The sequence below is a fragment of the Psittacula echo genome (genome assembly GCF_963264785.1).
Source record: "Psittacula echo genome assembly, chromosome: 2".
Classification (NCBI taxonomy): Eukaryota; Metazoa; Chordata; class Aves; order Psittaciformes; family Psittacidae; genus Psittacula; species Psittacula echo.
In genome coordinates this window covers 125644871-125657250 of record NC_137737.1, presented here as the reverse complement: position 1 = coordinate 125657250, position 12380 = coordinate 125644871, and the positions used below count along the sequence as shown (strand labels likewise).

Here is a 12380-nt window from a genome sequence, read left to right as displayed (position 1 = left end):
GTTTCCTGGTTATGTTGGGGTTTTATCTGTTGTCGTGTTTTCCCCCTTTCTAATTGTAATCTTTACAATTTTTTGGTATAATGTACCAAAAAGAATTGTTATCTACCCAGCTGGAACATAAACATATGGCTGCCTTTGATAAATATCATTAAGTACTAGAGAGCTGTATGACGCTATGGTTGTATCTCTATTTGTCTTTTAAAATCTCTTAGCATTGATGACAAAGATCAGTTGATTATAGCTCAGTTCACTTTCTGAGAATTTGATAATTCAGCCTATAGAACCAGTTGCTCAGTCTATAGACTGAACTTCTAGTTACCATAAGGTACAACTGCAAAAATGCATCTCTCTTCTGTTTCATTTTTTTCTTGAAACAAGCTCTATTACAACTTCCCCTAGCATACATGTAAATACAAATTTCATAATTTCTTGCCTGTATTAAGAGTTTAATATAGTAGGTATTATTCACCTAGGAAACCTTCCTTTTTGTGCTTTAGCAATTAAGGTTTCTGTCTTTTACTGACTTGAACAGGAACAATCCATTACAACTCCACAAGGCAAAATCATATTGGTCATTTCTGTTAATCACTACAAATACACCACAGATCTTTCAAGTGTGTTAGCTATTCAGTCTAAGATATTAGATATTTAGTGTAAGACCATTCTATAAATAAAAAGCAGCAGTCTCCAACCTGCAATGACTGAATAACTGACTGAAACAAAGGGAGGAAAAGAAATTGTCATACCGGTGAACTCCACTGTTGCACATAATGATGTGACAAGCTCCAAGCCTGCTACAGAGTTCGGACGACACTGAAAGCAGTCCAACTCCAGAAGCACTGCATGCAGTGTATGCACAGGCAGCGGTGCGCTTGGATCGGATAAAGGACCCTATGAGTCGGTAAAGTTCATCCAAGCAATTGAGAGGCCTCATCAGCTGCAAGAGAGGAAGAGAAAAAGAAATTTAAATACTTGCTTCTGAAAGCACATGAAATGCTGCTTTAGAGTACATCAACACATGCAGATGGGACAGCAGGGCTGGCTGAGAGAGCAAAAGCCAAATTCCATCACGTAGATACAGAGCAGACTTCTGTAACATAACCTATGACACCTTTTTCAAACTTTTCAATTCTTGCCATCCCTGTTTCATTCCCAGTCCTGCCTACAGAGGTGTCCGCATCTCAATAGATTGCCATTTCCATTAAAGGTACTGGCAAAAAAGGGAAGCCATGAAGTGGAAACCTACACCCATAAGCATATACAGGAGGGATACCAAGACTAGTTAATTAACTCACTGAAAAATCAGCTTGTAATTAAGATACACTGTCCTTTATTTATGCAAATATCTTGTTCCTAATCCTGACTAACAACACGGAAAAAATAAATTAACAGAAGGGACAAAAACATACTACAAACCAAGAACAGTTAACTTTGTAGCTGGACTTAAAATAAACTCAGCTTTACTGTACAGAAAATAAATGATCCACCTAATAAAGAAGTCCTCGGACACTTTCACGGATGGGGCATCCCCCATGGATGTCCTCCTTCCCCCCCATGCAGCCCAGCATGGATCCAAGAAAAGGGAATTATCAGCCTTTTAACACCCATGCTGGATGATACCAACATAAAATTTTAGCCTGTCATGGGGTTCAGATGATTATCACTGTATTTCTCAAGCACACTAGCTCAATCGCTTCAAGTCAGTATAGGCAAGACCTGAGGAACTTCTTTCCCCTCTGCTACGGGGCTGCAATATGGTCATTAACTCTCCAACAATAGGAGAGAGCATTAAATGAATTTTCAGAGCCCCTGGGATCTGTCAGTCACAGAGGTTTAGAGAAAGATGAAGGCATTTGAAGAAAACCTAAATGAGGAGGTTCAGAACAAAGCCATCTGAGCAGGATGCTGAAGGAGTATTTCATTTGGAACAGCACTTCCAGGTTTCAGAACAAAGAATTTCCACTTGCACCTGCTCTCCCACCACCCTACCCTTCCACCCCCTGCATGCTCCTAGAGCAATTGCATCACCCTGAAAGCACAGTGGAAAACGAAAGCTATGGTTCCTCTTCTCAAATAGACTGATACCCTCCAGCCTTTTTGATACAGAACCACATGGCACAATACACCCTTAAAAACACAGGTGGGACAAATTACTGCAAGAGAGCTCCTCCTTTCCATGCCCCCTCCCCAATTTAAATAATACAATTTTTCAATGGAATTAAGAAAGCCTCAGAGAAGGATTACACAGTGTGTAACATGCAAAGTTTAGTTAGGCACTTAACGTTGTTATTTACCTTATCTATATAAGCTGCTTTAGATGTTGAATTTGGAGGCAAGTTTGACTTATCCAGGTAGAATGCCCTGAAAGAACAAACATAATAAGGCAAAAGCTGTTAGTTGCTTAAACTCCTGAACAAAATGTATGTGGCTATCAGACACCATCCTCACATTTGATTATTTTTTTTTATTTCATGCTAAGAGAGGGTCAAGCAATAAGACATGGGTGAATAGGCATTATCCATCTTTCTTTTAAAGTAATAAATATTTTTTTGCTCTGGAGACAAAAAACTGTCCCTCTGACAGTACAGTGCAAAAAAATTAATGTCTAGTTAGTAGAAAAAACAGATCTGAAAGAGATTTTCACCAAGAAAAGGTTTGTGGCAACTGTCTAGATTTAATAGTGACTTTGGGAAACTTGCCCTTATGTAAACAACACCTCAACTAAATGCATTACAAACTTTTTTTATATTAGCTGTATTTAACAGTAACAATATAAAACCAGAATCCCAAACATGAACCACAGCACAGAGAGAGAAAATATGCACAAGCTCACAATATAAAAAGAAATAAAAAAGCAAAAACCCTACAAGGGGAAAATATTCATCATACAAGCAAACTGGCATTTGCAATTCCTTCACTCATGCATGCATGTGCAAGTACAAAACAACTGCCTTTCTTTACAATTTCTTTGAAAATGAATTAGTGCATGAAAGGAAAAGCTGAAGAAAAACTGTTATATACCTGCAGAACGCAAATGCAATAGAGAAACCATGCTTACTGTATCGGGTTTATCTACTGTGTACTAAAGCTCATCAACACACATTCTCCCAGTTCCTTCTATAACCTTTCACTTATCACTGAACAGTACCAGAAAAAAGTTTCTATAAAATGAGCAGATGCGATGTGCTGTTTTAAAAAACAAAGGTTGGCTAATTTCTGTGTGGCACAAAGGAGGCTAACATTCTGAACAGAGGGCTTCCATGCTATCCTCCCCTAGAACAGGAAAGCTCTTACTTAACACCAGAAAGGAAGAGCTTTAGCAAAGAGCACACAGGCAGCACAGAGCTTTTCTGTCTCCTTCAACTCAGAAACCCTAGAGGCTTTATTTCCTTCTTTCTACCTTATAAACAAATTAACTGCTCACCACAGATGAGCTATCATTAAACATCTCATAGACAGAGGAAGTTATCTTACATCTCTCTCTGATAAGACCAGTTTCTCTGCCTCTGCAGAATCACATAATTAAAACAGAAATTGTCCCTACCTACGGCATCAGGGTTGGACCAGATGATCTTTAAAGTTCCTTTCCAAACTAAACCATTCTGTGATTCTCTGATCACAAAATTCATTCTGCTTGTTGAAAAGCTCCTAAAACTTGCTGGGGCAACTGAAAAGGCTTCCCTGCTTAGATGAGGCATTCAGTGAGAACCAGGCAAACAGCTACCACTGCAGCAGTTGTGGACAAGGTTAAAATAAAACTAAACAAGGAAACCCCACTGACCTAAAGAACATGCAAGAAAGAAAAGAAAAAACAACACAGATTCCCCAGTGGAAACCTCAAGGTTCCACTGATCCAGCTGCATTGCCTGTGCACAAGGAGGAGACCTGACTAAAGATCACAGCTGACCTAGGCAGGAGCTATGGAGTGGGGTAACCAAATTTCAGTTGCAATAAAACAGGAAGAGAAATGCACTGAACACTGGAAAGAATGCATCCTTGCATCTTAACTCTCAAATGACAGAATCACCTGGACCCTCCAGTCATCAGAACATTGATTCATATAACATGCACAGATAAAAACTGCCCTCCCACCTTTTTTTATGGTTTTATCTGTGAGAGAAGTTATTCATGTTATTAATACTTGAAGGGCAAGGGTGCACACTGCAGATCTGAATAGCCTTTTATTCTTCAATAATCTGGAATAAATGAGCTGATAAAAAGAAATCAAGAACCTTTAATCCCAGTAGATTTTCTTTCCTATAGCTTTGCAGTTTTGAAAAGCATCTTCTCCCAAATTAAGGTTTGAATTTATCCCCTGAGAAAGCACAGCAAAGCTAATCTAGTTCTATTATTCCATTAAGCCTCTTGCATGATCCAGAATGTACTCTGTGTCAGAGGAAGCTGGAGACTATTGGAAGGAAAAGAGGTTTGCAGAGAAAATTACTCATAAATCACTCTGAATGGCCACAGCACATAAAAGCTACCTCAGCAACGGCAGTCCAACCTTTTTCTTTGTTAGCAAAGCTAAAAAACAAAGCACCACCCTGCCATCCACTGAACCATTATCAGACTGAAAGCCTATACTGTTTTCTACCATGGCACAGGAAAATCTGCTTCACTGAGAATCTGTTCAGCATTCCCATTCTCTTTGGACTGTTATTTAAGCATATTCAGCTGCACTAAACGAAACCAGAAACCAAATATAGAACAGTACACACATTAATGGAGTACATGGAAAATAACCAACTCAGGGTACAAAATGAAGCAACATGGACACAAGAATGGGATATACAATTATAGGAATTACTCCATTAATTCAGTCAATTATTCATTAACCTAAAGAACAAACAAAAATCAACTATACACAACATTAATTTTAAATATCAAAATATCCCGTTACAAATGAAACTATCTTCACCCCCCCCCCCAATCAGATAACTCTCCCAGATGTCTCTCAAGTGCTTTATTTTCATTGCTTTTCATCAAAATTTCTTCACTATTTTACAGAACATGACAAACTGTGGACAGCATATAAATTTCCAAAGCACTTCATTTAATTACTAAATGCTTGTTAAGGTCCTCAATCATATTTTACGGGAAAAGTTAATGGCAATCTTGGCATGGTGCCCAATTTGGACAGTATTTTCTAATCCATTTGAAATGAACAAGAATGAAATCATAGTTCTTTGTCTGCAAATGCGATGCCAGTTTTGCCTTACCATTCCTCTAAGCTGAAGCAGGAAAGCCTTGCTTAAAAAAAAAAAACAGGTAGAAAATCTAAAAGGCATTAAAACTGCAGGGGATTATTGCTGCGTTCCACTTTTGTAAGATACCCCCTATGCAACAATACCAGATAATGTCAGTCTCAGGGAAAACTTTCACTGGAATGAGGTAACAAACATCTTAGGGTTCAACAAGAAAAATGTATCATAAGGTGAATGCATTCCCAAGATGTAAAATCCTGAAAATATGAAATATTGAAAATTGAATTTAAAGGAGGCTCCAAACCTGTAGAGACACAAATTCCTGAGTAACTTTATACATGCAAATACTAAAAACAAAGCCAAGTTTCTAGTCTTGCTTGGTTTGTTGTTGCAGGAAACCCATAGGGTAAACCTAAGTGTTGATCATCTTCAAAATACAAAAAGAGTAAATAAGTGATTGGAAGGGGAGAAAGAAATAAGGCAGGTAATTGGGTTATGGTGTTAAATAAAGGCAAGTGGGGGATTTTGCTCTAGAAAGGATTTGCTTTGATGTTATAGAAGAGAAAAAATTAGTATTTTATATTTTCTTCATCACTGTGGCATGCATATAGATAAATTTGTACTGTCTTTAACAGAGGATAGAAATATAATTTAATTCTACTCGATCTGCGTCAATCACAAGATGTTCAAGATCATGTTGTGACAGGATGAGGGGTGGTGGTTTAAAATTAAAAGAGGGGAGATTCAGGCTGGACATGAGGAAGAAATTCTTTACAATGAGGGTGGTAAAACACTGGCACAGGTTGCCCAGAGAGGTGATGGATGCATCATCCCTGGAGACATTTAAGGCCAGGCTGGATGTGGTTCTGAGCAACCTCATATAGCTGAAGATGTCCCTGCTCACTGCAGGGGGGTTGGACCAGATGAGCTTTGAAGGACCCTTCCAACCCAAACTATTCTGTGATTGCTCAACAACATGGCAAATGATACATCAGTACAGAGATTCAGGGTCAGGAAGCACTATAGCTAGTGTCGCTAATTCTTTGCTTCAGCTCAAACTACAGAGCAACTATTTATGACATAGATAAACAATATCTTCATGTATTTACATATATATGCACACATACTTTGATATTTCTTTAAAAACAATTCTGTGCTGTGCCATCTGGTTGTTAACTATATAGGTGAGCATGTGTATAGTGTGTTTATCATATATACAATATGCACATTTGGAAATACATTTTTATGTATGTATAAAAAAAATAAAACTATATAATACATATAAATTCAACTGTTTCTATAGTACAAAGTATCAATGGCAGAAAATTATTTGATGACACACAAAAAAAAAGAGTAAGTGCTTCACATGTTTCTTTCACTAAATGGTAAGTCTCAATCAATGATAAATTACCAAGTACAATTAACGTCTCAGCTCATATTAAGACCTACTAATTTTAAATAATGTGTCCTAACATCCATTAGTGATAAAATCACTACAGTGTCATTAGTAGTTAGAGAAAGTTTTAATCATAACAAGAGAAAACCTTCATGACAGTATCATGGTTTTAAATTCTCAGCATACCTGATAATATTCACACCTTCCACAACTGTTGTGCAAACCAAAGTGCAGAGCAGAAAATTTTAACACCATGGGGCTCTGAGTTTACAATGGGTAATTCATATTACATGTGTAAGCAACTCAGTAAACCCTTCCTTTGTACTCGGCACTGGTGAGGCTGCACCTCAAAGACTATGTTAAGTTTTGGGCTCCTCGCTACAGGGAAGACATTGCAGTGATGGAGCGGGTCCAGAGAAGGGCAACAAAGCTGGTGAAGGGTCTGGAGCACAAGTCTGATGAGGAACAGATGAGGGTTGTTTAGCCTGGAGAAAAGGAGGCTCAGGGTAGACCTTGTCACTCTCTACAACTACCTGAAAGGAGGTTGTAGCATGGAGGGTGCTGGTCTCTTCTCTCAAGTAACAAGCAATAGGACAAGAGCAAATAGCCTCAAGTTGTGCCAGGAGAGGTTTAGGTTGGATATTAGAAAAAATTTCTTCACCAAAAAAGTTATCAAGCATGGAACAGGCTACCCTGGGAAGTGATTGTGTCACCATCTCTGGAGGTGTTTAAAAGACATGTAGATGCAGTGCCTAGGGACACGTTTTACTGGCAGTGTTAGGTTAACAGCTGAAGATCTTAAGGGTCTTTTCCAACCTAAATGATTCTATGATTCCTGGCTTATTCCAGGTACAAAGTGACAAGCCAGCTTTTGTCAGCTTCTCCTGTAAGTGTAAGCAAACAGAACTGTGAGAAACAGTGCAATCTATGGAGAGGAGAATGTGACTATAAAGTGAGACAAGCAAAATACACAGTATAATTAGATTTTGTTATACACAGAAATACCTACAAGTGGGGAGTTATGTTAAGAAAATTTCAAGAAATGAAATATAAGAGCTTTCTTAGCAACTGTTTGCTTTACTGGAGTAGTCTGGGAGCTCAACTCGGACACAGACTTTCAACCCTGGAAAACCAAATTCCTAAGAAACTGGACTCTTAAACAGAGGGGATGGTGCTTCAGAGTGCAAACCTTCAGCACTTGGCTAAACTACTGGTCTCCCACCAATTGTAAAGAAGGCATTTTGAGAAAATTTGTGTTTGGATGAGTACAAGTATCTGAGGTGCAAACTAAAGAGGATGCTTGAAAAGGAAGAGCCCTGCTATCCCAGCAGGTATATCACAGCTCTACTCACAAACCTTTATGAACACACAAGCAGAGGATCATAGAAATGTGAAGACAGAAAATCATGGATGACAAAAATAAATAAGACCAAAAAAAAAAAAAACCAAACCATTTGCTCTATATAATGCTGTCCACTTTTCACACACTACATTTTAACCACTTTTCTTCTAGGAATCTCTATCTACTTCCAAGATCACTTGGAACCAACCTATTTGTGATGTGAAAGGGAAGCTTTTGGGCCACAGACCAGTTATAGCTGCCTTCTTGTTTCTCCCATCATTATCCAAAGAGCCAAATCCACACTGAATCCATTAGTACTAACTAATTGCTTCCACATTTGCCTTTCAGACAGTAAACTCCTCATATTCCAGACATGGAATACACTGTTAAAAAAGACAATATGCCAAATAGTCATTGGGTGGTCAGGGCTTATATTCCAGCTACAAGCTGTACAAGTTGTAGTCTTGGGCTGGATGCCTATCAATGATGAGGAGTGAAAGAAAAGGCTCCACCTCCGATCACTGCAGATACACGTTCTCTGCATTTGCAGAGGATGAAGAGAGCAGAACGAACCATATGTCCAGCTCAGTGAGCAAACACTCAGTACACATAGTCTATCAAGACACATAATTTTCAATTTCAGAACATTACCTATAATAAATACTGATTATACTTTGTGAAAAGTCAAAAGAAACAATGAATTTACCTTCACAGAAAGAGCACAGCACCGGAAAAGAAAAAAAAAAACTAAATTCAAGCCAGCTGGCAGTATCTGTTAGACCAGCTAGACGAATTTAATTTACTTGTCCAGGATTTCTCTATTCGCTCTCTCTTCTTCCTTCACTTAGATGAAATGAATCTTAATTTCTGGTCTAACTAAAATGCTTCTCATTATGTTCATCAGGAGACAAATTTAGCTATTATTTCCTTGCTATGTCCTTCAGAGTGAATGCTTAATTTTCAATCTCTCTTTCATAAAGATTTTGCATTTAGAAAAGTGTTCAGCCATGAGTATCCAGTTCATTTGTAACCACATCATAAGAAACTAAAAGGCATTAGATTTACAGGTTTTATAGTCTTTTAAGCTACATGATAAATTTGTGTATGAAGCATTGCAGTCCAGTTTTATGGTTGCTTTCTTAAACACAAAGCAACACATCAAATATCTACTATTGAAAATAGGAAAACAGGTTTTCACCTGCTTTATAAATATCCCACTATACAGAAAAGGAACTATTTTCGCAGACTTACTCTCTGGAACCTGCAGCTCTCCTCAGGTTAAACTCCTCTCTGAATTTGACTGCAACAATAAATACTGTTAATGTTGCTAATTAACATGTCACTCACTGAGGTGGGTAGACATGAGAGAAAGAAGAGCAAGACTAAAATCACAGGACAACAGCAGCTCAAGGACAAACAGCATAAGATCCTTAACCACATGAGCAATTTGGTTTGGAAAAGCTTTCCAGTGGAAACAGTGGGGGAAGGAATCTGCCAGTTTTAAGGTGGATCTTAATACATTTATTAGAGGAATTTATATATGATTTGGTCTTTGTGATAATGCAGGTATTGCCTTGTGAGGACCCATCGATCTGTTCTAGAGACAGACAAGCTCTTTCTTTCATAGTAATTAAATATCTCTAGAGTGGATATATCCCTTATGTCACTGTACCTCATTTATACCAAAGTAACCATTACAGAATTTTAGTTTAGCCTGAAGCCATAAGTGCCATCACATCTATTTTCTGCTTTGACTAAATCATACAGGACACAGAAAACATCAGCCTGCCAAGAAGCCTGCAGCTTGAGAGGCTGCTGTGTGTGTATACATATGTGTATAAATAAAAAAGATGATACATTCCTTAGACAGATTTTATTCCATGCTTACATAAATTCTAGGGGCAGAAATAGTTTCATTTTCTTGTCTTTTTAAAAATAAAAAGAAACAAGAAAACCCAATAACATGAAAGCCTCATGGATTATAACATCCTTGAATAAAGAATTAAACTGAATTTGCCATCATTCTGTGGAGAACTACTTATGCCATAAAATAAATACAGGAGGCTTAAGACAGAGAAACTATTTGAAGTTACATAGTAAATGAAACACTTTAAAATGACAAATATTACATTCGGTGTAATCAGATGTTCAATGTAATGAGGGTAGTTAGCTAAATCATTTCTCATTAGATTCACTGATTATAATTGCTTCCTTAGAGTAACAGGCTTGCATTTACCTCCTAAAATGATATCCAAGGAAGCAGCAACATAGGGAAAAAAAAAATAAATCAAAAAACCCCAAAAACGCAACCACAAAAAATGAAAAAAAAATGACCTTTTCCCTTTACTGCTTGCTTTAGTTTTTCTTCTATTATGGCTGTACAACAGGCTACAGAAGTAGCTGCCAAAACCCTGGACACAGCTGACTTCAAAGAATAGTTCCAAATCACACAGAATGAGAGGCAGGAAGGAAGGAACATTTTTTCCAGACATTCTTTGTCTACTGATGCACAGACAAGTTAATTACTACACAGCGGTAATTAGCACCCACACCAGTGGCAAGGATGGACAGCAATCCTCAGCTGTCTTTCCCACAGTGTGAGCTTATCTTTGGAGTGAAGAACTGGGTCATCATACAGTCAGAGGTTTTACAAGAAAACACCATGCTGCGGTTGAAAGAAAAGGTAGAAAAAAGGTCGAAAGAAAGCAGAGCTCTCCTAACCTCAACTTCATCTATTATTGTGCTTATTTCCCTCTGAATATTCCCAAACCAAGCCACCACAACATTGGAAACCAAATTTTAAAGGTGTTTGGATGTCTAAATGCAAGCACAGGTGCTGAAGAGGCATTAAAAATGCTTATGAATCTAAAAGCCAGTGATTTCACTAATTTCTCATCAGCTAAAAATAATCTGCATAGACAATTTTGGAATCCAATCAGGTATACTGATGTGCATCAAAGCATACTGCAGAGCCCAGAAGCTTGAAACATACAGCCACATCCCTGCACCCCACTGAATGACCTGTGCCCTGACAGTCCTCTCTGCCTTTGAAAGACATCCTTTTTGTGCACAGACATGTTGTCCAGGAAAAAACTCTTAAAGAGTAGAGCTGCCTGAACTTTTCTTATTAAGAAGCTAACCAAAAGCACCTGTAGAAAACTGCATTTTAATAGAATGTATAGGAGGTACCCACTATTTTCCCAGAAAGAGAATTCACAGACAAAAGGAGAAAAAAAGACTAATCTGATAAAATTTCAAATACACACAGAGAAAGGAAGACTAGAAGAGCAAGCTTCCCTACTACTGTAGGCTGAAAGTCCAAACCTCTGATAACTTGGGCAAACGTTACAGAAGTTTTCATTCCCACACCCATCAAGGTTTATTTATAAAACAGCTTACTTCTTGCAGGAAGCTAATCCAAAACCTGATTTATCTGAGGATGAAAACTGTCCTCATATCCAACTGTTTTATCTTAAAGTCACTATTCAGTCCAAGGATTAGCTGAGTTATGGCCATTCAGCTAACCTGCCTGTCAGGGCCTGTCCAAGCTTCCATCTGGCTACATCGGAACCAAACCTTTGGTTGCACTGATGTCGGAAAGATTTATATCTATGAAATGTAACAACCACCATACTGAATCTCACTCTGCAGGGAAGAAATCTTTACCAAATATAAAAATCATATCCAAAAGACAGAATGTATTTTAACTAAGTCATTCTTAAAGAAGTGATGCTTTAAAAATTACAATTCAAGTTCATTCTGATGTTTTTACAATTACATAGATGACTCAAGATTTGCAAGAGAATACTTAAACCACTCAAGCAGTTCAAGTAAATATAGTGCATTTGTGAGTCTTTATTATTCATATCAGCATTTGTAGTAGTTACAGATCTAAAAAACATTTTGCTCTGCATTGTTGAAGCAAAATGGCCTCTGGTATCTGTAAAAGCAAAAGGTCTGATTCAAAAGCCTGTTTGAATGGCAAAGAGTACCAAAGGAGGAAGACGGAGAAAAGTGTGAGGAAGCCAGAAAATACAAAATGGCCTCAATTAACATCAGCCTCTGTGCAAGTCAGATACACAAGTTCCTTCTGGTCCTCTTCTAAATTAGAAGACAACTGCAGAGCTATCAAACACACAGTAATAAAGATCTCCAAAATCTTTGCCGACCTAATTACTTTCACTTGGTTGTACTGCATGTTTCTCATTAGCAAACAATTTGATGAGGTTAAATTCACACTGCTGGCAACTACTGGCACCAGGTCAACTTGTGAATAGAATTTGAGCATAACTTTCTTTTCCCTGTCAGTGTCAGGGAAAAAGAATTGGTGAATTACAAAAATAAGTGAAACCTGGAGGACTGTGAGAAGGAAATCCAGCATGATTAAGAATAATTGTGGGCCAGATTTCCCAGCAGTTTCAGAACTTCTACAAGCTAT

The 12380-nt window shown here is 37.9% G+C and overlaps 1 protein-coding gene across 1 annotated transcript in view; it reads right to left on the bottom strand.

Moving 5' to 3' along the window:
• The window catches only part of PREX2 (phosphatidylinositol-3,4,5-trisphosphate dependent Rac exchange factor 2), a gene marked incomplete at both ends in the record, with an annotated part of 169388 nt that overhangs the window by 22142 nt on the left and 134866 nt on the right, over positions 1 to 12380 (bottom strand). Inside the window, 2 exons of the mRNA XM_080610600.1 lie at positions 747 to 937; positions 2295 to 2361. Of these exons, the coding sequence (XP_080466726.1) occupies positions 747 to 937; positions 2295 to 2361 (258 nt within the window). The remainder of the gene's footprint in view (positions 1 to 746; positions 938 to 2294; positions 2362 to 12380) is intronic.